Here is a 24,732-nt window from a genome sequence, read left to right as displayed (position 1 = left end):
AAGGTACCCCCGCGGCACTCCGCGAAATTTCCTCCCGCATTACTCTCTCTGGAACCAAAAGTTTCAAGGCCTTGTTTTCTTTCCCTGTTGCTAAATGATAAAGATGTCCATTAATCTCCCTGAGTTGTTCCTGGGAATATGCTTTCCCCATGTTCTTAGTTTTGACTGTTCTCACCAAGAGCTGAATCAACGCAAGGTCGGTCCGGAGATGGTCCTGGTCCCTGTCCAGCAGTTTTTCAGGCGAGGAATTCCAGACGTACATCTCTGGTTTTCTTCCTCTCCGGGCTGCTCTCGAGGTGATTTTGTCTTGGTGATGTTTTTGTTCCGGGCTCTCTGCTCTCTCTCTCTGGAACTTCGGAGTGTGCCTTCTTTCCAGATTGGGTTTGGAGGTCGTCTGATGGTTTTATATCTTTGCTTCAGTCGTGCCCACCCAGGGACGCCAGATGTGGGGTTTCACCCCCGGATTGGGATGACCCCGAAAGATGGAAAAGTCCCTCCTCCAACCCGTGCCTTCGAAGAAAGACTCAGTAGTCTTCTGTTGTCTGTTCTCAAGGTTGTTTATTGTTGGTTATCTACAAGATTCTTCTCCCTGAACTGCTGTGGCCCGTTCAGCAGCTCAGACAAAGGCACACTCTCTGCCCTCCCAGGGGCTGGTGCCATCTTTTATATCATATATTACGTACTACATGTTTATGCTTTTTCTCCAATACCTACTATCTATATTGAATGGTGACTTTCTACTCTAAACCAATCTGTGAGTGCCAACACCACCAAAGACATGGAGGTTAGGAAGGAGAAAGAAAGAGGACAGGGCACACCCAAGTCCCTCCATCTTAGAACTCCTGACCCCCATGTACAAAACCTGGACCCCTGCGTACAAGGCTTAAAACCCCCCTGTACAGCACTCAGAAATTCTACCCTTTACTTCGTGACTACTTCTACTATGCTATCTAAACTTTTGTGTGTGTGGCTTGTAATTCTTCATACAGAGTTAGTAATTTGCTCCATGGGCTAAGATCAAAACCCCACGTGTGTCTTTGGCTGCATGCCAGGGTCTCAGAGCCCCCTGCCAGCGGCTCTGGCCATCCAGGACACCCAGAGGAGAATCCTGGGTTCCGACAAGTTCCTTTGCTAGACATGAATGTTGACATACACATTGTTACGTAGGTGTTTCACCTCCTTCCTCAGGAGCAAAGTCCAGGCTGCCCTATGCCACATTCCTAAAAACTGTTGAACTTTTATCCACTCCCAAGGCCTGAGCTGCTGCCATTAGGATTTCTTGTGGCAGCCATGAACACATTCAGATTTTTTTTTTTTTTTGCAGTAAGTGCTGCACACCCAGAGTTGCAGAGTATTCTTCCCCCAAGGGACTGTACACAACTGTAAGAGTGTGAGATATCATTATAGCAAACACCTTGCATTCTGGAGAAGGAGAGATAGAAAAGTAGCTCTGTCTCATCCATAACTCTTCCCTTCTTTTGTGCCTTCCTAGAGGCCCACTGGTGCTCTATGACCTTGACAGAGAACTACTGTGCCATGACACAGGGCAGAGCATCACAGGAGGTGAAAGAAGAAGTGTAAAGGTTCAGAAATCGCAGCTGTCCCCTTCTCTGATGCAGACTGCAGGAAAATCACATTTATAAACAAGTAAACTGAGGAAGAAAAACAGGGAATCATCAGGTAGCAAGTGCTGTCAAAGATAACTCAAAACAGAAAGCCAGACTAAATGTTTGGATTTTTGTCTTGAAGATGATGGCAGTAACAAAGAGGAGAACAAAGAGAAGGAAGCACTTGGTTGCACAACTCGCCCAGTAATGCCACAGGAAAAAGCAGAACACTCCTAGGCTACTTATGCCAGAGTTCTTTGTACTCACCTTCCATCTGACCTCTCTGGTTATGTTCCACTATGTTCCAACTCATCTCCTCATTTGGCTTTTTCAGTAAAGCCACTGCCTGGAGTTTGTCTTGGCCAGGGCAGCTCAGGTTTTCTGACTGTGTTGCTCTGCTCCTCTCCAGCCTAAATTTTTCTCTCCTACGTTGGAAATGGTTGTGTAAGTGGAGATGACAAGTGCACTCTAAAGGGGCAGAGGGAACCCGGGGTGGGTAGAGTCACAACAGAAATGCCAAAGTAGGTGTGAATCGAGAGTAAATGAGAGTCTGGGTGTAGAATACCCAGCCTGGCAAGTGTTGATGACACTGAGCTTGGCTTCTCACCAGGACAGCAGCATATCTAGGGGTAGCTCCTCCAGGCACTCAGAGTGGGAGAGAAGGGGCAATGAGTAAATCTTAATGACTCACAGAAGAGGGACAGGGCAAGAAATTGATCACTGTCATCTCCTAAAGCAGGTGAAAAGACATATTCATAAACAACCCGTGGTCATCAGGCTAAGGATGGAGGAGACATGACAGGTCTCTATCTGATGTTCCTTGTTCTGTGTCATGACAAGGACCCTGACCACAGCCCCAGGACATGGGTCCTCGTGCCCAAATGCTGAACAGTTCTTTTGGGCACATCTCTCCTTCCTCATGAGTATTTGGTAAAAGAACAGAAGCAAGTACAATCTGTTCTGTTTTACAATAAGGTCATCCCATTCTCTTCATGGGAAAGAATGCCTGCTGGTGGCATGGCCTCTTCTGGGCCTGAACAGAATAAAACCCTTTGAGGCAGAAGAGGCAGTATTCCTGAAAGGATTCAGAAAGCCTACCATCTCTTGTTACTCTAACACTTCTCAGTTGTAGGAAACTGAGAAGAAGGTCTGTTCTTTTTGTCGGTCCCAGAAGCCTTTGCTTGTGCTTCAAAGCCTGCTCTCTTAGTGAACTCCAAACATGTCTGAACAACCTAGGTGGTTTCCAATATTACAGCAATATGTCTGCAGGTGTGTGTGTGCATGGATGTGGAGTTTGTCTCTCTGAGCTTGCCCTTTATTATTATTTCTGATGCTTTTTTGCAGAAGGGGACCCCACGGGGACTCACAGCCAATGGAAATGATCACTTGGGATGGCTTCCCAGTCCCTTCTCAGGCAGCACAAGCAAAGCCAGCTTCAAGTTCTCACTTTGCATCTTGCTCTGAGTGGCTGTTTCTTAGGCTGCACCTAGAAGTGAGTGTACCATCAGAGTAACGATTGGTGTCTTCTGGGGACGGCAGTGGCCAGGAAACAGCACCATCCAGAGCTGTTTGGACATCCTGTGCGGTAGAGCCCTGTTACTGCCATGCACACAGGCTCTCTTGGTAACTTGCTATGGCACACCTCATCAAAGCTGGCAGATTCAGGCTGGGGACCCATGGCTGAACAGCCATTGTTTTGTCAACTGAACTTTTGCACTCCTCCTTCAGCACTCTTCAGCCAGGGCTTTATCTCACCGCACCCGGCGGGGCTGGCACCCCTCTGTCATCTGACTGAGTGCCTGGCATGTGTACAGCATGGCTGGCTGGCAATGAGCTACGCCTGGCATTTGCCACCTCTAAAAAAGGGCCATAGGCCTTTTATTGGAGAGCTCCTGGTCACGTTTCTCCAAAACCTGGCCCATTAACGTTATCATATCTCTTAACCTCTGTGCCTGGGGATGGGGACCTGGCACTCACTGAAATTCCTCCTCCTTTTACTGCTCTCCACTCCCATGCTCCTTGCTTTCATGTTCGGAGACCTGGAATTAGGGTTTGTGTGACCAGCAAAAGGATGGCACATCATCTGGGCTTCTAATCAGCTAGAGCATCAGGTGCTGGCTACTCAGTCCCCTTTTCATTAGTTGCTGATAAACTTTGAATACTGATAGTTGTTCCCTGATGTTGCTCTTCTCTTTGTAAGGACTCCTGCTAGGGTGTGTCCCTAAAACATACAGGGGCAGGGCAGCCTCCAGCTAACAATCTTCGGTGCAAAAGACTAGCAGCAGCTCCAGGCTAACAATAGCACTCATTAAGAGCTTTTCACAAGACTGAAAAAAATGAGCAAAACGTGTACAAACCCTTTTTACAGCTTGTAGGGAGAATTATAACCTGCCTGAGATAGATAAAGCTTGCAACAAGTCCTGAAGTGTGAAGGTCTAGTATCATAAATTACCTGTTGGAATCCATGGATTCTGCCTCTGTCTTTTCTCTGTCACCACGAAGGGAATGTTTCTGTATCTCAGTTTCTTTCAGTAAAACAAATGACAGATTTATTTCTGTCCATTGAAAATGGAAGAGAAGAGACTGTAGGTGCAAAGAGTTGTGAGTAGTGCTGACTGACATCTACTGGTAAACCAAAACAGGCTGATAAGGTAACTAAAAGCTTGGCTGTATTTGTAGGGGGTTGGAGGATTTATGTGCTCCTTTTAAACATGAAAAGTTAGGCTTGCTCATTGTTAAGACTATTGGCATGATGTTCTTGGAGAGACATGACCAGGAGCTTTCCATGCTCATGGCCACAGCTGGTTGGGGCTGCTTATGGCCAATGTCTGAACCTCCTCTCAGACATCACTGCCATGCCCTTCCCTGCACACATCCATGAATCTCTCTCTGCCTTGCCTGTAGTTTGAATTCATGGCTAGGACACCTCTTCCTTCCCCCTTGGCTCTGCATCAGGAGCACACGAAACATCTGCCAGAGTGGGCTTCAGACTACATCCACTGCTAGTGCCAACATAAATAACAGTGATAACAGCTGATACCTCTTCAAAGCACTTTATGCTTTTCCAAACCTCTTCCCAAAGATTTTAACCACTTCAAGGCACAGCTGGCACAGTGCAGTTTGGAAGGCTACCCTCTACAGATTGAAACAAAACACAACCATGCACCTTTTTTTGAGGAACGAATACTTTACTTTACCCATCAGACATGTATTGTCTAAGTAATATCGGCTCCTGACGGGAGGCCTGACAACACATATTTGAAAACAAAAGGTGTATGAATTTACCATTTGGTGTATTGATGTTATTTTTATTTTTCAACCAGCTTGAAAACACAGTTGACAATTGCACAAAAGCAAATACTGGGGACAAGTAAGTTCCTTCCTTACTCTAGGACACATCATATACATGACAGCATGGACAAAGAACAGACAGTGGCATAAAAATGTACAAGAAATATGAGATTCATGCAGGCACATGCCAGTAACAGAAGTTGTTTTACACTGAGAAGCACTAGCACTACTCAAATCACACCACAGGGGGAAGTGGTCTTTCTGCCAGGAAGGGGGAAAAGAGCTGACCTGGGAGACCACTATAGCCTGCAGTTCTTGTCTGACCACAGCCAGAGCTGGTTTAGGGCTCCTCAATATGGCACACTGACTGCTGTCCCCCAAGTCCAAGGGAGAGGAAGTTGCCAGGCTGCCCTTGCCAGATAGAAAGGAAGAGCTCTGGCAAGCTGGGCTAGAGTCTCCTGCATTTACCAGAGACAGGCAGAGCGAGAGGCAGACATCTCTCACAGCTGCAGTGGCCTATGGAGACTCCCGTGTCCTTTCTTTGCAGGGGAAAACCAGCTTCCCAAATTCGAGGCATGAAGAAACACTGCATGTGAGCATTACAATTTGCTCCTCAGTGCTTGGGAGCTGGTTGTCTGATGCTCTTGGTCACTGTCCCAGAGATCTGAGTCCAGCTGCCACACCTCTGCACTTCACCTGCCTTCCCTGATAGTTATGGAAGTCCCTGTCAAAAAGGAGCGGGGAGGTGAAGGTTATCTTCTGGTGTGTAGTGACAGGCAGGGCTCTTACACTGTGCTGCTGTGGCTGCAGCACCCCTGCCTCTGTGGCATGTTATCTGTGGGGCTGGTCTTGGGGTTTGGCACAGCTTAGAAGGGGAACAGAAAAAAAACCACTGGGCAATGCAGAAACGGAGGTTCTGAGTCACCTTCTCTGTTGAACACAGCAGCTAAACAACACTCTCCCTTGTGAGAAATCTGAGGCTTTGTAAAACCAAGCTTTATAGATAATAAGTTTTACCTTCATTTTCTCAGCAGAACCTGATTTCAGGATCCTGTTACCCTCACAGCAGTTATTTCTAGGTTAGGAAGCTCAGCCTCAGCCAGCATCATATCTTACACTGGCTACTAGCACACGTTCAGCCACCTGAAGAAGACAACTGCTGCTTGGATCTCTCCCAAAGTGCCAGACTTAGTTCCTAAAAGATCAGCATCCCAAGCATTTGATATCTGTGCAGTAATACAGACTCAGAATCTCATCCAGTAATTTGAGTCCATGGAAAAGGCAGACACTTTCAGAGACTTCAAAAGAACAGCCTTTTTTTTTTTTTTGCTTTGCAATTGTGCCTTGGTACTTATAGTCTGCTCTTGAACCCGGATCTAAAACAAGGTCTTACAAATTAATTTGTAAGAATCTTCCTCTGTGCCTTTCAAAACACAGAAGACCTGATGAATTTACTACAAAGGGCTGTGTGCTCTATTTGAGCCCATTATAGAGCACATAGCTCCTCTGTTCAATCACAGTTTAGCATGTGAATTTTCTGCTTAATTAAAATTTGGAGGGGGAAAAAAGCCTATTTTAGGAAGTTCTCCTGACAGGCTGTTTTCTTCTGAATAACATAATAGCTTCAATGCAGAGAGGAGAAGGAAGTAAGCAACACCATTGTTCTGGTTTTAGGCAGAAAGCTGAAAGTAAGATGTTTTGCTCAATTCTGAATTCAGTGGAACTGGGAGTGAAGAACCATGGCAATATCTCACAGATAAGTCTCATCCCCAACAGCAGGACCAGTTGATGATGGGAATTGAGTCATGAGACCCTGCAGTTCCTGTGTCCACAGCTGCTGTTTGAAATCTAAGCTCCCTGTGGGCTGGCCAACAAGCTCCTTCTCATAGCTCCTGCTGGGCTCTTGTAGTTGAATGTCAGTCTGCTTCAATTTACCAAGACTGTCTTGAGGCTGTGGCAGCCCTGAAACCTGGGCCATCTGAGGACAGGGCTCATCCTGACACTGCCAAAGAGGCTTTCCCCAGAATGCAGTGACATATCCATCTTAAAATGGTGGCAATACAAGATGGCCCTGCACAAGATCCCCACTAAACCTGTCACTGCACAACACACTAAACAGCGTAGCACTAATGAGAACTGTTAGCAGTGGTCTGGTACAGCTCACATTTCTATTGGCTTTAAGCCTACAGAGCCTGTTTGAGGTTAACTATTGCAGAATATCAGTCATGAAGGTATTTGACATATATTTACAATGGCCCTGTAACAGCAGCAGTAGCCTGCACCAATTACAAGGAAAGAGAAGCCTCAGCAAACAGAAAAATGCTTGGAAAAGAAGTATTTTGCATGTGGTAAAAAAACTGGTAAAAAACCTGACACTCATTTTCACAATATTTTTCAATGCAAATGGTGTCAGCACCCATAACTGCAAATTTGTTTCCTTGACAAAAACAAGAAGCATCAAACTTCATAAATGGGGTGCTAGTTTGCAAGGTGCAAGAACCTTGAGATGCAATTGAAGGAGTGTGAAAATAAATGACAGATTTCTTAGTGTCAACAGCTATGTTAGAAATCATATAACCAGAAATTTGTTCCCTAACACTCACACCTAGTACTCCACCAACTGCTTCTCATTTTAGAATATTTCAGACCTTCTCCAATTACACTGGTGTCAACTCTTATTGTAGTTATCCAGAGTTAAGCACTAGTAACCTCTTTCCTCAACACCTGAATCTAAGGTACAGAGAGGGTTACCAAGGTAATCTGGAAACAAACTACAACGGAACAAAACTGGCTGTAACCAGGTAGAAACAACTACATTTCTTCTTCCCATTTCCCACTGGTGAATATATTCTGCTTTCTTTACACGACAGCCATATCTTTCTCCTGCAGACCATAGTGTGTTGGGAACAAGTTGCAATATGCCTATCTGGACACAAACAGTCAGAGTTCTGGGGTCCCTACTTTTTGGGGAAGGCTAGATAAACAATGTTGGGCCAGCCGGTTCAGAGGCAGAAACCTAATACATCACCTAGTGCCAAATTTCACCTCTTCCTGAGATACGGGTACAGCAGAGAAGGTGAAGGGGGACAGAAGTTCTAGCTCTGTGACATGATACATCGTTACACTGGAGAAGAACATCCCTGATTTTTCACATTAAGAATTGCTGGCAACAGTGGCGTCTGTCTGAGAGCAACAGCTCTCTAGATTATCCTAATAGTGGGGGAACAACTGACAGTGACTTGGTACCATGGCAGCCAGACTGGGAGCACGGGGCTGTTGAGCACTGCTAGAGAAGTACACATCAGACTGGCTAGAGGTTCTTGGGCGCCTGAGACCCCAGCACACTTGATTTGGGCAAGATATGATAGACCCCATTTCCGGAAGAGTTGCCACTCAGGTTGTTTCTCTGTATGTGTTCCATCATCCAACTTTCTGCTCCTTTTCCCAGCTGGTCTAGGCTCTGGGGGTGCAGCTCTTCCTGACTGGCTTCTTCCTCCTGTGAACAAGAAGAAAGTGTGACCTGCAATGTCAGCAAGCTACCAAGAAGTCTAGCAACACTGTAGAAGAGAGGCAAGGTGTGCATGATACTAAAATATCTTCCCACATTCTCTCAGAAATTGGAACAAGCCTGCCTGTCTATTAAAGATCCAATACACTGATGCTATATCCTGATGAATGCACATTCAAGCTTTAGACAAACAAGGAGATTAATCCCTTTTCATCCTTTATGAGCACTTTCACAGAAATGCTGTGGCATAGCAAATCTGCAAACAAACACTTGCATAAGATTTTGGGCATGTTCACATGAGTAGGACCTCCCAAAACACTCTTTCAGATGCAAAGGGATCATAAGACTACTCTGCAAAAGGGAGACTTCTTTCTGACTCTGCTAGGTCACTTTGTGCTGTTTGGCTAGTCTCATTATTGACGCCACAAAACAATGGAGTAGTGACACAAGCCTTAATGCCTTTGACATTAAAGGTGAAGATCCAAAATACACTGATTGACTCAATATGGGCACTCTTTGGCAAAAGTCACAATTCTGCAGTGATATGCTATAAGCACACAGTTGGCCAATCTTCCACCACACGTATGATAAATAATCCACAGGCAAGATGTTAAGATCACAGTCCATGACAGCCATGAGCTGCTCTTGCTGGAAAGGACACTTTGGTCATTTTAATGTCTGAGGATGAACAGCTAGAAGGCAACTGAAGACAGGCAAATTTTATCCACTGCCACAGGTCTGAGGTTGGCCTCAAAGGAGACAGAAGATGTGTTTAAAGGTATTAGGATTAACTGTGGGGATATGAAAACAAGATGCTTTATGTCATTTTGCTTAAACAGAAAAGGATTGATCATACACCCTGCCCAAGCCTTTTTATCTTAAGTCAATGAAGATTAGAAAAGCAAAGAGGATACCAGGCCCTTTCTCCCAGCAGAGCTAGTCACCTGATCTGAAGCTGGTTCAAATGCATGGTGGAGGGCTACCAACCTTGCTAAGATCACCCTGTGGTTTGCCCAACAGATCCTTCCTCTTCAGCTCTTTTCTTTCTGGCACATCAAGCTTGCTCACCACTGCATCAATCTTGGAGCCAATGCTGTTTATAGACTGTTCCAGCTGCAGCACACGATGCAGGAGGCTGAGGGAGACATGGAGAACATTTGTAAGCTTTTTCTTGTGATGAATAAAGGGATTTGCTACAGACATCTCCCAGGGACCTCAAATAGAAGTGAATGCTCCCAGATCACTGATTATGTCACCTACTGGTGACATAACTCCCTGCTACACTGTGTTTTCATCTGTAATCAGTGGTTCTGCTTAGGATGGGTCCCAGCCTAGACACAGCATAATTCCATTATTAAATATTGCACCTGCCTTTGATATGGCCCTATGTGGTTTGCTCAGTGTTTCTCAGCAGCACAATCAAGATATACTGATTCACTTTGCTGTGTTTATCCTGTGCTCTTCCTATGGAGGAAATAGCCAAGTGTTATTCTTGGACCTGAAGGATAAAGGCCAACTAGGATATAAATCAAGGATATTTATTGCTACAGGACCTTCTGTAAAGGTATCAGCTTTCCCTGGCCCAGTTATTTGGGCCATCTTCTGACCTGAAACATGACAGCATATTGGCTGTGGCTAGATGACAGAGGCTATTCAAGAGGCAGAAAGCAAAATTTCTTAACTCAATCTTTTACAGGAACAAGTAAACTACATTACTAGAACAGTCCCAGTTATCTCCTGACCTGCTTATTTACACATGTGCAAGATAAAAGGGAGAAGATCTTACTGAAACTGCTCAGCACCACTGTAAAGGGTTACATCAGGGAAGGAAGTGGCAGGAAATTGGACCTCTCATTTGCAGGGTATTTAAACTACTGACATACTGCTAAACATACACTTGGAACTCTTCTTTGGAGACCCAGGTGGCCTTATTGGCGTGGTTATTCCTTGCTTCCATGTAGGTCAGATTCTCATCCAGGTTGTTGTCACCAAAGGATTTCCCCAGATTTTCAATCTCTGTATTCAGAGCAACCTAGAAAACAAAGAAACTCCTGCAAATATGGATACTAACTCTGTGGTTGGCTTTACTGTCAGTGACACAGAGCTTCACAGGCAACAATACACTCAGCTGCGTGCAGGTAGAGTCGGAACTATATTTTAGTTGCCTGCTTAGTTTATACTGTAAACCCAAAGATTCCTGAGGCCACTTTGCAGTGATGTCTGCCAAACAGAAGATTTTTTTCCTTGCCCCTTTTTTTTACCCTTTTTGCCTCTAGGTCACGCTTCATCTGCTGTTGCTCCTCTTCATCAAGGATGTGGTTGCCATCTTTGTCAAATCTGGTGAAAGCTGCTGTGATCTCATGGTCTGCATGGCCCAGTCTGCAAAAGAATAGAAAGAGAAAGCTCAAAGCATAGAATCATACTGTTAAGCTGTAACAGAGTGGGAATTTTGAAATCAGTGTATTGATTCCTCCTGCCCGTGATAAACCTAAACATCCTTAATGGGCAAGAGGTAGTTACACAAACTTATTTAGAACAGGAAATTAAACATTTGAGGAAATAATTTTTTTCCATCTTAAATTGCCCAGATCTAAGCTAATTGCTCTCCTTGTCTTGAAAAGCAGAAAATTTAAATTACCTGTATTACTAAGAGAAAGGACTAAGTTAACATCCCTCAAACTGACTCACTTACTCCTTCAAGCTGTTCTTGAAGTCTTCAAAGTCTAGTTGTTTTGTTCCACTCTGCAGGGCTTTCTGCACATCAGAAATCCGCTCCTTCTTCAGCTTCAGCCTCGTGAGTGTCCGGTGGTAGCTCTGTGACCGAAGACACAGACACAGAATCATGCACACAGAACAGTGAAAAGCAGAGCAGAGTGGGCAGTGCAATACAGGTGAGCATATGCTAAGTAATAGCAGGAGTTTTCAAGCTTTCCACGAGCAGAAAATAAAGCACTGCTGTATGAGCCTCATCTCCAAACTAGAATCACACCTTCAGAGTGACACTAGCACGCTAACCCTCTGCTTTTCTCACCCCAGTTCTTCCTTTGTCTGATTTCCCAACACATCAGCTGTTTAAGGTAATGTCTCAAATACTATTCCTTGAGAATATTGGTCCCACAGCAGATATGTGACCTTCCAGGAACTTTTCTGGAATTTGCCCATGGGAAAGACAGATCTAACCTGCTAGAATTGTGCCACTGTAACAGGCTCAACTGAGCACAGCAGGACTTGCCGTGTTATCAATCAAAGTACATTTTATGAAGGACTGAAAGAGCTTTGTCTAAGAGACCATACTGGGAAGAAAAGTCTCTCAGAAACACTACATCAAGTAACAGGCTTCACCCAATTCCTGCTTTCTCATCTTCCCATTGCCAAAGGGTCTGGGAGCTTGATTTATCCCAGAAAGGAATTGTGACTCTTGCGCACACAAAGAAGGGGGATCTGGAGTTGGCAACCACTGTTTCTCTCTAGTAAATTCCACTTACATCAGGGACTTCCAAAAATGCTTCATGATTTAGCTAGAAAGTAGCAAGATTTCACTATTCATCACCTGCTTCAAGATGTCAGAGAGCTGCAGCTCATCCTTCTGGCTCGAAAGCTCCTCCTTGACTTCTGAGTAGGTGTCATTGATGATAGCCAGAAACATGTTCTAGGAAAAGGAGAAGAAGTGAGATGAATATGCATGAGACATCTTGCCTGCTCCAGCAGCTGAAGCAGCAAGAAGCAGGCACAGATGTGCAAGACTTCGTTAAACAAGGAGTTGTTTCCCTATGGGATATCTCTTGGGCAAATTAAAGAGGGTCAAGAAAAGGCCTACTTCAGCCACACCATTATTTTCTAAAGTTTTTGCAGTTAAAGCAGTGGGTGAAAGTACATTTTTTCCCACCTCAATTACTACCTTTGGCAGTTTCTCTTGCAAAATCTTAGGTTACATATGGACTTCTGGCACTGGGGTTTTTGCCTGGTTAATATGAGCATTCCTCTGCAACCATTGCCTAGGAAGCCAGTCAGTTTCAGTTTTCACCTTAACAGATGTTGGCCCTTAATCACCCTAATAATCAAATCCCCAATTGTAGTAACACGTCTTTGCCTACTGTGGTCTATTTGCACTGCAAAGCTATTGTAACTGAAACTCCTTTTCTAAGCATTTGCACCTCACCCAAGGATTGTCAGGAGGGGTCTCTCAAACACTACTTTCAATACAGGGACAAGGAGGACTTTGTTGCTTACCAGAAGCACAAAGAAAACAAAGAACACATAGGTGACAAAGTAAAGAGGCCCAAGGACCCTGTTGGCATTGTCAATGGAATTGTAGTCAAAATCACCAAGAATGATCCGAAACTGGGTGAAACTGGGGGAAGGAAAGAGCACAGGGTCACACAAAGGCACACACAAACAGTTCTGAGGCGAACCTGAACCTCCCTGCAGCCCAGATGGGCACAAGCACAAACCAGAGCAGGGTCTAAGTCACTCCAGAGTGGCAAGTTAAATGCATCCATAGTATTTCAGAGGTGAAGCGAGCTGATGTGGTTAGAGCAAGAGGAAAATAAAACATGGTTTCCACACAAATTCAGGTTGTCTAAAGTGTGTTTTGGTATAAATAGGAGTCAATAACAAAACAACCTGAATTTTTCCTGATTAAAGGCTTTTGACTCAACAAAGCCATCTCTTGCAAGAAAGTTTGTGAGACTCTGGAGGGACATTAGAACTGGATAGTGCTCTTCAACCTTTTGTGGTTCATAGCCCCTATAATGATGGACGTTTAAGTGTACTGATCCTAAGCTTCCTTATCTCTGTTTTCTCTTCTAGACCCTTCAAAGGCAGGACCTGGATGCCCAGAGGTCTGTGGGACACAAGCTGAAAACCATTGCTGTAGCAGATACCTCCATTAACATCACACATTACTTGAGCAGGCCCATGGACTGCAGGATTGTCTGAGGTGGGATTTTAACTCACTTCCCCAACACTCCCTTCTATGTGTGCTCATCCACCATCTCAGATATATTGATCAGTATCTGTGGGACTTCTATGGAAATAGATATCCTTACCAATATCCACCATATCTCTTGTCCTTACTGACAAACACCAGACAAACAGAAATGTGCCTGTAGCCCTCAGTTTTCTTATTGTGTTATTTTGCCCATGAAGATGTCAGTCACAACCAGAGGGCTGTGAGCAACTTAGTAACTATTGTAGCTTTATTACAATGAGATACAACAGGTGTCTGATTGTCATTGAGATTTGCAACTGGGGGGAAGAATGGAAAGCACTTTAAATTATTTTGATAAAATTATGGAAACATGCTACTAACTTACATGCATTTAACAAAGGTACTGAAGTTTTCCACTTGTGTCCCAAAAAGAAGGTAACCCAGCTGGGCATAGGCAAAGAAGACAATGAAGAACATTATGGCAAAGCCCAGGATGTCCTTGGCACAACGTGCCAGCGTGGAGGAGAGCTGGGTCATTGTTTTGTTAAAGCTAATGTACTTGAATATCTGCAGGATGGAAGAATGGGGACAAAGTTAGACCAAACCATCAGCTAGGTCAGTCTCTCTCATGTACGCACATGCTTACTAAGACAAGAGGTTCACTACAGGACCAAAGTACTGAAGAGAAAGGTGGCTAGGGAATGCTGGCTTAGTCTTCAGGACATTTTTCCCAGGTGTGCCACCATCCTTCTCTGGGTTCATAAACATATGACTTTGTTCCCTTTGTCAAAGGAAAATATAAACAGGGACTGCTAGGAGGCCAAATCTCTTAAGGCTGATGAGGAGCCCCTTGATGGCTTTCAGCCACGCCAAGATGCTTTAGCTGAAATGCAGAGTCCATGTCAACAGATGAGTCATTTCCAGCTCCTGAGTGATCATCACGAAAAAAAAAACATGGTTTGCAGATTATCCTCAAGAATACCAAAATAGTATAAGATGGACAAAGTCACATGGTACTCAGCATTTTCTAAAATAATTTTTACACCTCAGTGTCTGAACTCATATCTCTGACTGTTATCCCTAAATAACTGACCTCAGAATGAAGGGTGAAAAATTGCCCAGATTTACTGCAAAACAGAGCATATGACTTCAAGGAAATTTCTCTGTTCTATAGCTGTTACACTCATTTACTCAGAGGCATGGAAGAGACAACACTTAAGCTATCCAGAAGGAGAGGCCTGACTAGAGACCTGGCACCTCCCAGATCCCCCACATTACCTTGATCCAGGCAAAAAACAAATTGACTGCATTCATATTGTTGTACTGAGTCTGCCAGAATGCCAGGAATTCAAAGTCTGCGTAGGTGTTGGGGTGTTCCAGCAACTCTCCCAGCAGCCTGTTCACCTCAGTGGTGCGAAAGATGTGAAACCCAATGGCAACAATGGAGAGCTGCAAAGAGGAAGAGGAGTAGTCTGCAGTAATCACTGTTCCTATGCTTTCCATGGAAGTTAAAATGTCACAGAACTCATTGCAGTCCCACTTCAGAGCTGCAGTCTAGTGGTGGGCTATGAAAATATGGTCTTGATGTGCTGAATGATACCCTGACTTCACAGTCTCTTGGGCATCTCTAAGAATTTTCTCCTAGCAGTTCTTCCAAACACAAGAGCATGTGTCCATTTACTCTGCTGTTCATTTTAGTATTAGAGCAAAACATGTGCCTGTTCTTGTCTTATCTAGACTAATTTCCACTTTCCTTCATTTATTTTGGCTCTTACACATCTCTGCCATTCCTCCCCCAAAAAAGTGTGCAAGGATCCTCACCAGAATGACAACCACATCTAGAATGTTCCAGATGCTGGTGAAGTACTTAAACTTGTGGATACGGAGCTCCAAAGCCTCTTCCACCACATAGTAGAAGATGAAGACACAGAATACAATTTCACAGGCAACAACGAAGAAGTCCCATGTGCTGACATATCGTATGAGCTTCACTGTCCGGATTTGCCAGGAGGGAATGGCACCACCAGTGGCTGGAAACTCAACCACTAACCTTGAAGGGGACAAGGAAACAATTTCAAAGTAGGGGATGGAAGCTCAGAGATAATTTTGAGAGGAATCAAACTTGAGCACAAGTTATCCACCAGACCATGAGTGGAAGCGTTGTATGTGCGTTTATGCAGCCATATCTCTGCTGCTTCACTGCCTGTGATAGAAAAGGGTGAAAGGTGACAAGAAGTGTGACTTGTTATTTCAGGAAGACCAGGACTTCTCACTAAACCATACAATTTCTACTGACATCACTCAATAGTAGTAGGGGGGTGGTCACCACCCACTGGTGGACCATAATAAAATATTTACATTTTAAGAAACAAATTGAGGCATTGAGGAAGATGCAAGATGCTGAAGAATTTTTGTCAGGACTCAGCTTACCTCAGAACACAGAACAGATTGATATTTGCATTATACACAGAGAAATCAATAAAGACAACTCGTGTTCCCCGATCCAGCCACAGTTTCTCCTTCAGGACCTGCAGGGCTTCAGCACTCTCTTCTCTGGTCATCTTGAGGTCTATGTAGTATCCTCCCCCACTGTAACTGGTTAGTCTTCCCCAGTGAGATGAACCACCCAGCTCCTCCTCAGAATGGTACCTCCACCTGCAACAGACAAGGCACAAAGAAAGGCTCCACCTGCCCAGGCTTGAATATGGCCTTGTGCCCTGGAAAAATTATATCTTCGAGGGGCAGAGCAGTTTTCAATTGAAGAATTGGCACTTAATTCCTACTCCTGATCTGACCCTACATAATACTAATAAACCATTATGGTTGTTTTCTGGTTTTGTACTTCCCAGCAGTGACACAGCATGATTTGCAATACTATGGAGGGAAAATGCTGAGGTTTGTTGGCTATATCAGTCTTGTTTTCATGGGGGTTATTCTCAAGATCTACTCTCTTACCTTCTACCACATCACACACAACCATCTGCTTAGAATGCTCTTGTGCTTGTATTTCCTAATGAGTAATAGCTTCTCATTCATGGATCAAGATCCATGCAGTGAGCAGAGATATTAAACTGTAGCTACCTCTCATTATTATAGAGAAACAGGTTGTCAAGATGAAGGGGATGCACTCCTTTTCTCTGGCTCCTGAAATCCCAGAGGAAAGCAAATAGAAACTTGCCAGCTAAATGCCAGCTTGCCATTGGATGGATCTGGCCCTGAAGGTCTTTATTTATCCTCACTCTCTTAAAAATAGGCAACAATTTCTTCCTATATTCACACTGGATTTTTTCATGGCTTTCCCAGCCTGGAAACTCATTCTGTTATGCTTTCCCACAAAGAGACACTAGACATTATTGATAGACAAAAAGGACTCTCTGCCTCTGACTGCAAGGGTAATTCCAGCCTTATGTGAGAAACTCACCCCCGGCATCCTGTAGCTCAGCAGTTCTTATCTGAATTAGAAGAGACTAATTTGGATTAGATGTACTTACGCTGTTCCATTGATGAGCCCAAAGGAAACCCTTTCCTCCTTGTCTTCAGAGTACACATCATAGCAGCCTGAGATTTCCTCCTTGAAGTCATCGTGGACCACACAGGAGTTGTTCTTCACCTTCAGTTGTCTCATGCGTGGGACACCCAGCAGCAGGTTCTCGTAATAGATGTGTGACTGGGTGCTGTGTGCCGCCAGGGACTCATTGTTGTACCACTTTGTCCAGTACAGGTTATCCAGCAGGGGACCTTGTGCATACTGCAAAGAAGGAAAAGGAGAACAACTCCTTTGTAGCTCACACATCAGAGAAATTTTCTTATTCTGGGATTGAGGTAGTGAGACCTGACCCACCCCTCTCCAGTCCCCAAGATGGAAAGCAGCAGAAGTTTGTGTTGCCTGTATGTTAAGAAGAGGAAAGACCAGGGCTAGTGGTAGAGGAGAGAGGCTGGGCAGCATTGCTTTCTCACAGGCCTGTAATGTGTCTGTGGCACCTTTGTGGCTAATGAAAAGACAAAAGCCCTAGAAGTCTCATTGTGTCTTCTACTTCAGTCAGCACAAGTCTCAAGGAATTGCCTTGGCACAAGTTGTGAATGATGAAAAGTGCATGTGCCAGTGTCCTGGAGACAGTGGTGGAGAAACAATGGGGCTATTGTTTGCTGGAGTGTTTTAATATGACAGAAGAAGGCAACTCTAATTGACAAATAACTTCTGGCTGTCAGAGATAAGGGGTTGCAATAACTCAATGGCCTTCACTGAGGCTCTTGTTGTTCTTTCACCCGTTCTTTGACAGAAATATGTTAGACCCCATATGTTTGTCCCCTTTATTCTCTTTTATCAAAGTCACTGCTAATTTTAATCCAGCTTCTTCCTAAAGAATCTATAGATTAGACAAGCCCAGGCATGAATTGCAGGCAGGTTAATTTTGATGTTCTCAAAATGCCATGAAAACAGACATAGGCTATTACTAAGTCACCAGCTTGAAGACATCAAACTCTAGGATTCAAAGCCACTTGTGTCACAAGAAAACCTGAAGTAAATCCCTTGGCTTCTCTAGGCCAGTTTTTCCTATCTGTGCAATGAGCTGATGCTTGTATCACCAAATTTATTTTGTTATGTCCTGCCTGTTTTACTGGGAAATGGACTCTTCTGGGCACACACAAAACTTAGCCTAGCCAGTATTCTGGACACAGTGCTCAGGGATAAAGTATACTTTAAATCAGTTAACATTTTGCATGAAAATGTTATTGTGACTATTGCTAGTAGCTGGCAAAAGCTTGTGGCAGCAAAATGTCTTGCTGAAATCACTAGATAGTACTTTAGAGGGAACTGAATATCCCAGTCTAGCTGAGTTTCAGGACTCCCCATGGCAGGCCAGATTTGTACTCACCACCCAGAAGTCAGCCATGCTGCCGATGGATTGGAAGGAGATCCGACCATCTGTAGAGGTCTGCAGGAAGAGCTCAGACATCACTTTGGTGTAGTAATAGGCATTGGAACTTGTCATTCCATATGTCACTAAGAGAACAAGAGGAGGGTCCTTTCTTATACCTGAATATTGGCACCTGATATAACTGTAATTGTATATTCACTTTCTATGTACCTTATATTTTCACAGGTAAGCTGAACAAGGTACAGGAGAATAAATCTTAGGGTTTTCTGCTTTCTTAGGCATTTACAAACTTACCTGTTCTGTGTTGCAGAGTTTAAATAGTCAGACTGACCGAAAGTAAGAGTTAAGTAGTAAGAGAAAACCATTGGAGGATACAACTGAACATTCTGGATAACAGTTTTTGTTCCCAGAGAGAATTTCTGAGGGAAATTTTATTTCTCAGAACAAAGTCTGTGAATATATGGAGTATATTTTGAATTTCTGATGTGAAGTCAAGAAGGCACAAAGACCACCCTATTTTCCCAAGTGAAAAGCTCCAGGTAAGTTTTCATCTACCAAGAAACCCCAAGAGGAGCTGGCTCTAACTTCCACAAACATGTTGTTTCAACTCTGCAGTGCTCCTTCCTTCAGAAAAACATCCCACCTGGTGATCACTAAGAATATGTCCCACTCTTGAAAGGACACCACGAAAATAAAGCACCTGACATTCAAGACACAACCCCCCACACCTTCTGGATGAGTCAGTGTGTGACAACATGTACGTCTGTGTGCGACAATGTGTACATCTGTGTGCGCGTCTTGGTTCTTTAGGAAGAGTGACTGAAGAACTGTCTCCCTGGACCAGCATGATAGTAACTAGGGTGGTATTGTCTGTCCGTCTCTCCTGCTGTTGGGTCCATGAAATATAACCCTCTTCACTGTCCCATGCCACAGGTGCTCACTTGTGATAACGAATGAACCTTTGCAAAACCAAACAGCTATTGTCCTACTGACACAAAGTCCATATTAGCATTACCATTCAGTACAGGGACACATTACATTCACTCAAGAACAACAGGGTGAGCTGCCACCTGCTTTATCACTTCAGCCACCCATCCAGTCTCAGAGGGGAAAATCTCCCTGAACTGTCTTTGCTACCAGGAATTTTCTAGAGCTGCTCTCCGGGAGTTGAACATTTGCTGTGAAACTGAGAAAAGACCTTGGGCAGATTCTCCTAGGACTGTGGAATCAGTGACTAGAACTGATAATGCCAATTAGAAAATACTGCTTAAGTCTAACCAGCATCAGTTAGCATTGGTCAGTAATTTTACTTCTCTGCGCAGCATCACTTCTGTAGGTTAATGACAACTTCTTGCTGCTGTGAGCACCCATACAATAAATGTAACATTTACAGCACAGCAAAGAAGACTAGTAATAAAATCTCACATTATACCCCTCACGCTGCACACAGAAACGGTGCCTATGAGATATGACAGCTACTTACAGAGACAGATGTCCACCAAGAACATAACATAGACCAGCAGCTCTCGCAGGGTGGTCTTCACGTACAGCTCCCTGTTTTCAGCTGTGTTCTCAGTCAGTGTAGTGCCCCAGAGACCTGTTGGGTATAAAGAAGGAACTGTAGAGTTTTCCATGGCCATTCTCCAGGGCCATGTGAGGAGCTGTAGTCCTGTTCCAAAGAAAGCGCTGTTGGGAGTCGAAGTTTTGTGGCTTTTCAAGGCCAAGCCACTTCATACTCCTAAGAAGAACCCTTCTGGCATGAATAAAAGATTTGTAGCTAACACTGAAATATACTGACTTTTTATTTTGCTAAATCACTATTTAATTTTATGTTTCCTCTGTTTTCTGTTCATTATAGCCTGATCTTTTCCTGACTGCGTTTCAGCTTACTCTTTGCAGAAGTTCAGTCTTTGTCACAAATGCTCTTGAAACCATAGTATTTCATCTCAATCACCCATGGTCATGCCAACAGCTGACCTTCTGAGAGGTCTTCCACTGCAGAACTGCATCTGGTGTTAACTTTACAATTATTACTCCTTTTAGTGTATACTGAACCATTAGGTCCCAAATATTCATCTCTTGCTTACCTAAAAACTCTTGCAGTTTTCTTCTTAGTCATAAAACTCAAGCAAATAACCCAACTCAGTATTTTCAGCACAACATTTAGAGCTAAATTATCTTCAGGACATCTAACAATGGAGCTTAGCTGAATCCAATACACCAATTGCACCAGCTAAAGATCCTATTTCTTCACACAACTCATTAAATGTCACCAGTGTCAATCACTAAGAGAGAAATACTTCCTTTAAAAGGAGCCTTGATATTTTGTGTTTGATGAACCACCTAATACCATTAGCGTATTTGTTTGTTCTTTTTGTAATGGCTTTCTGTTGTGATTTCTGGAATGCTCCTGAAGTTGAAAGGCATAAGAACTTTCAATTGAAAGCCTAGTGATGAAAGCCTTGTCAATAATTGCCATAGTCTTGCTGCTTTCTGCAGCTCCTAGAGAGCTCAGCCCTGATTCCTATCCCCAGAAGGATGCAACAACCATCTTCCTGCAAACCAGGATCAAAGCTGATCAAAGGCCCCACATTTGAAGTCATCTCTGGCAGATGACAAACTTCTTTTTTTGTCTGGAGTAAGCAAAAGTGTACTAGTGGTCTGTGTGCATTTATCCTGTCATTTTGATAGCTCTTTGGCATCTCAAGAGATTAGAGAGTTTTCTGCAACATTAACTACCATAATGACCATAGTGATGCTGCAGCATCTGCCATCACATCTGGGCAGACAAACCAGTGGCCTGTTCTGGACAATCCAGACCAGCAACAGAAATTACAGCCTGGAGATGATCTGGACTAACTCCTGTGGAATAGAAAGTATCATGTGATATACAGGAATCTTCACAATGGACAAAAACATGGGGAAACAATTTGCCCCATCTCTTCAGGTCGCTTTTAAATGACTACCTTCATCCTTAGATATGACTACACGACAGTCTTTTAACAGGTTTGTTTGGGGTTTTTTCCATGAGCAGGGAACCTCTACTATCCATATGTTTGGAGCAAATGCACAGACCTTCTTTACTATGAGAAGTGTACTCAGGAACACCTAAATTCAAGGAGACTCAAATATCCTTGAGAACTTGGTTCAGACTCTTGCCCAAAATGATACCTGGAAGACCATGAGGCTGCTCCAGTCCTTCCAGATTGCATGCAGCAGTTGTAATACTGTATCAGCTGAGGTTTATTTTCAGCTATGTCTTTAGGAAATGTGCCAGGGAAATTATCACCTCATACATGAAGCATGTCCCCATCTGTGTCTCCTTTGGCACCACCTACCCCCTTGGGAGTGCAACTATTTTGGACATGACATTTGGAGTAGAAGAACTCAAGGCTAGAAGATATCCAGTCTTCCTTATGGCACCTTGAATGACCATCCAACACTCACGTGGCCGAGCAAAGAAAAAAGAACAGAATCTAGAAAATAGGCTATGAATGCAATCCATTTGTAAATCTCACCTCCCTGATAGTGACAAGTGACTGATAAGAATTACTAGCAACACCTGCATTATCTTCTGAGTGTGCTTTTAAACCAGACTTGTGACCCAGGTGAGTGACTAGCTCACGGTCTGAGGTACAGCTGGAGATCCTCTTCCAAAGGCAGTGGGAAGCTGGGTATTCCTCATCAGCCACCATACACCCAGATACCCAGCCAAGTGTGCCCATGGGCTGGCCATGAACCAGCAGAGGTGGCAGGAGACAGGCAGGAACCAGGACACAGAGTTGCTTGGACACTGCTTAGAGAGGAACAGTCCTGAGCAGTGGCACTAGGTGCAGCAGCTACTCACTACTAACCCAGCACAGCAACTAATGACAAGAAAAAAAATCTTAATAATCCAACTATTACCACTAGTTATGGACATGTAATCCAAGGAAATGGTTTTTAAGCAAAAAACCCAACCTCTCAAACTCTCATTGTCTAACTAACTTACATGTACTAACCTCGAAAATTCTCATTGTCTAACTAACTTATATGTATTACTTCTATTTTCCATGTGAGACACCAAGGTGATTAAATGGAAAGGGAAAAGTCAGCAATGGAGAGGCAATGAAAAATGATGAGCACCTAGTAAAGATGCAAAGGAAGGAAGCAAATTCTTCAAGGAAAACATCCCCACTTCTGTGAGGCTCAAAGAGACCTTTGGTCTGTCTGCACTGGCCTTTGGATTCCCAGCTGTGGTATTTCCTACAGCCCTATTTACCACCCTTAGTGTCAGGACACACTGCTGCAACAGTCAGAAGAAGAAAATGATGTAGTATCTTGACAGTTACCATCATTTGCATGCTCCAAATTCAACTCTGACAGCTTACAAATGGAAATTTGATGTTAAAGTATGGATATGCTTTTCCATTTTAAGTCTCAAACAATGCCTAGAAGAAACCATTTCAGAATAAACCAGGTAAATTATACACTGCCTAAGAGTAACCTGTAATTAGCTACCAAACCCACTCAGCACTGTTCCTTGGCCAGGAGAAATCTCTAAAGCCTCTGCTCTGAATTCCATGTGAATTAATGGTAATGGGAATGACAAAAGCATTGATCATAGAGGGGCTGTGCGATTCAGGACCAAGCTATACTGTTATTCACCCACTCTTACTGTTAGAGGGTATGGCTCTGAGAAAGGTTGTTGCCTTCCAGATGAGGAAAAAAAAAGACACATTGGCAAGACTTTTTTTTTTTTTTCCCTTTGCTTTATCTTTCCTGTTTTTAAAATATTGGGATTTTATGCCTTCTATAAGAAACTGTTCAAATAGTGCCCTTAGCCAGGACTGTATTCTGACAGGAGACTTATCTTGCCCCCAGGGTTTTGTTTGCCTCTGAATAAGCCTACATAATATTTCATTCCCCTTTGTCTTTTAAACTGGTAACAGCACCACTTTCAGCTATCTTCAAACAAAACATTATTTGATACATTGCTTTAATCCCCTACATTTCAGTCCTGACAGTGCTAGATTTTCTCTGGCAGATAGATCTGTCAGTTATGTTACTGTAGCACAGGGGCCAGTACCATTCTATCCAGAACATGCACACAAAGACAGAATAGCCTCACCACCACAGTGATGGCTCCTGGGGTTTTAGAGCACCCAAGCTCTGCCAACAGATTCACTGCATGACCTTGAGCATGAGACCCACTAAGTCTCTTACCTTGTAGTAAAGGTAACAGGACAGACTATGAAGCTATAGCAAGGCAAACAGAACGAGGATGCTCCTTTCAGGTCAGCCAAAGATGATCTCTGGAGTAATGCTACTGCATGTTGAACAGGTCCCTGGGCTACACAGACACTATGAGGTTTCTGCCTTCTGCATCCCTTCTCTTCCTCCCCTCACCATTGTTCTGAGGGCTAATAAGTCCCTTCTAATGAGATAGAGATTTACCTCGGATGCCTCTGAAGATGTAGAAGCAGCACTTGAGGAAAGGACTTGTCTTCCCATTCACAGCTTTGCTCTGTTCTTCCTGGTAGGGCAGTGGATCCCCAACCTCTTCAAAATTCTCATACGGATTCTCCAGGACAGACTTGGGGTTGTAGATGGTTTGAATTTTCAAGGAGGTAGAGGGAGAGCCATTGTAAACAGGATTGTCCCAAGCTTTCTTCCCCACTGTCTCCAGCTCATGCACCTCTGATACTTTAAAGTGGCTCTCAGCTTTGTTGTTTAGGTGAGACAAATTCATGACTACCGACTGACAGCAGAAATACTTTTTAGCTGGAATTGTGACGATTGCCTGCCCAGACTGGAATTAAAAGTTAGCAGAGCTCAGTGCCAAACAGCTTGTCTGCCTCAGCAGCCAGGAGAGGGCACACCAGCAGCTCCCCACAGAGAGTAAGCATCCTCTCTTTCTTTTATATCGGCTCAGCTGGTGACACCGATCAGAGGGGTGGCACTACCCCTCGTTAGGAACCACCGTCAGCCCTATTATCCCAGTCGCCCTGGGAACACCGGCAAGTCCAGGAGTCCTTCTCTGCTTCACAGCGGCAACGACAGACCCCGATGCCGCCGCGAGAAGAGGAGGCTGCGAGGAGCGGCCCTGCGGGGCGGAGGGGCTGGAGCGCTGCAGCCGGGTCGGTGCCAGTGCCAGGGCCAGGGCCAGGGCCAGGGCCAGTGCCAGGGCCAGGGCCAGTGCCAGGGCCAGGGCCAGGGCCAGTGCCAGGGCCAGTGCCAGGGCCAGGGCCAGGGCCAGTGCCAGGGCATCCGTGGGAAGCGGGGCCGGGCGGCAGCTCCGCTCGGGGCTGCAGGACTCGCCCTTGCACTGGCAGGGCCAAAGAGCAGAAGCTCCCCGAGCGGCAGCGCCGAGGCGGGCAGCGGCACAGCATCCTCTTCCTTGCTGATTGTAAAAGCAGGGGTGAAACACGGGAGTAACTGCAGTGGTCGTTTTGGAAACCAGGGGGTGGAATAATCTCCTGCTTTTGCGGTATTTCCGCAAGCCCTGCAGTACCTGCCAGCCCTGAGGCAAGCCCG

At 44.4% G+C, this 24,732-nt stretch overlaps 1 protein-coding gene across 1 annotated transcript; it reads right to left on the bottom strand.

Annotated features, from left to right (window-relative positions):
* Positions 1 to 7,329: 7,329 nt before the first annotated feature.
* Positions 7,330 to 24,058, bottom strand: PKD2L1 (polycystin 2 like 1, transient receptor potential cation channel). Its single transcript, XM_038140726.1, has 15 exons — positions 23,653 to 24,058; positions 19,700 to 19,813; positions 18,214 to 18,341; positions 16,828 to 17,084; positions 15,767 to 15,991; positions 15,158 to 15,386; positions 14,615 to 14,785; positions 13,722 to 13,903; positions 12,637 to 12,757; positions 11,957 to 12,055; positions 11,099 to 11,220; positions 10,668 to 10,785; positions 10,302 to 10,438; positions 9,394 to 9,541; positions 7,330 to 8,394 (listed from the first exon to the last, which is right to left on the bottom strand). Exons 1-15 carry the CDS (start codon positions 23,945 to 23,947, stop codon positions 8,209 to 8,211), a joined length of 2,532 nt encoding a protein of 843 aa, XP_037996654.1. The 5' UTR covers positions 23,948 to 24,058; the 3' UTR covers positions 7,330 to 8,208.
* Positions 24,059 to 24,732: the final 674 nt, after the last annotated feature.

Source organism: Motacilla alba, chromosome 6, assembly GCF_015832195.1.
Source record: "Motacilla alba alba isolate MOTALB_02 chromosome 6, Motacilla_alba_V1.0_pri, whole genome shotgun sequence".
Classification (NCBI taxonomy): domain Eukaryota; kingdom Metazoa; phylum Chordata; class Aves; order Passeriformes; family Motacillidae; genus Motacilla; species Motacilla alba.
This window is presented reverse-complemented; position numbering and strand designations above follow the sequence as displayed.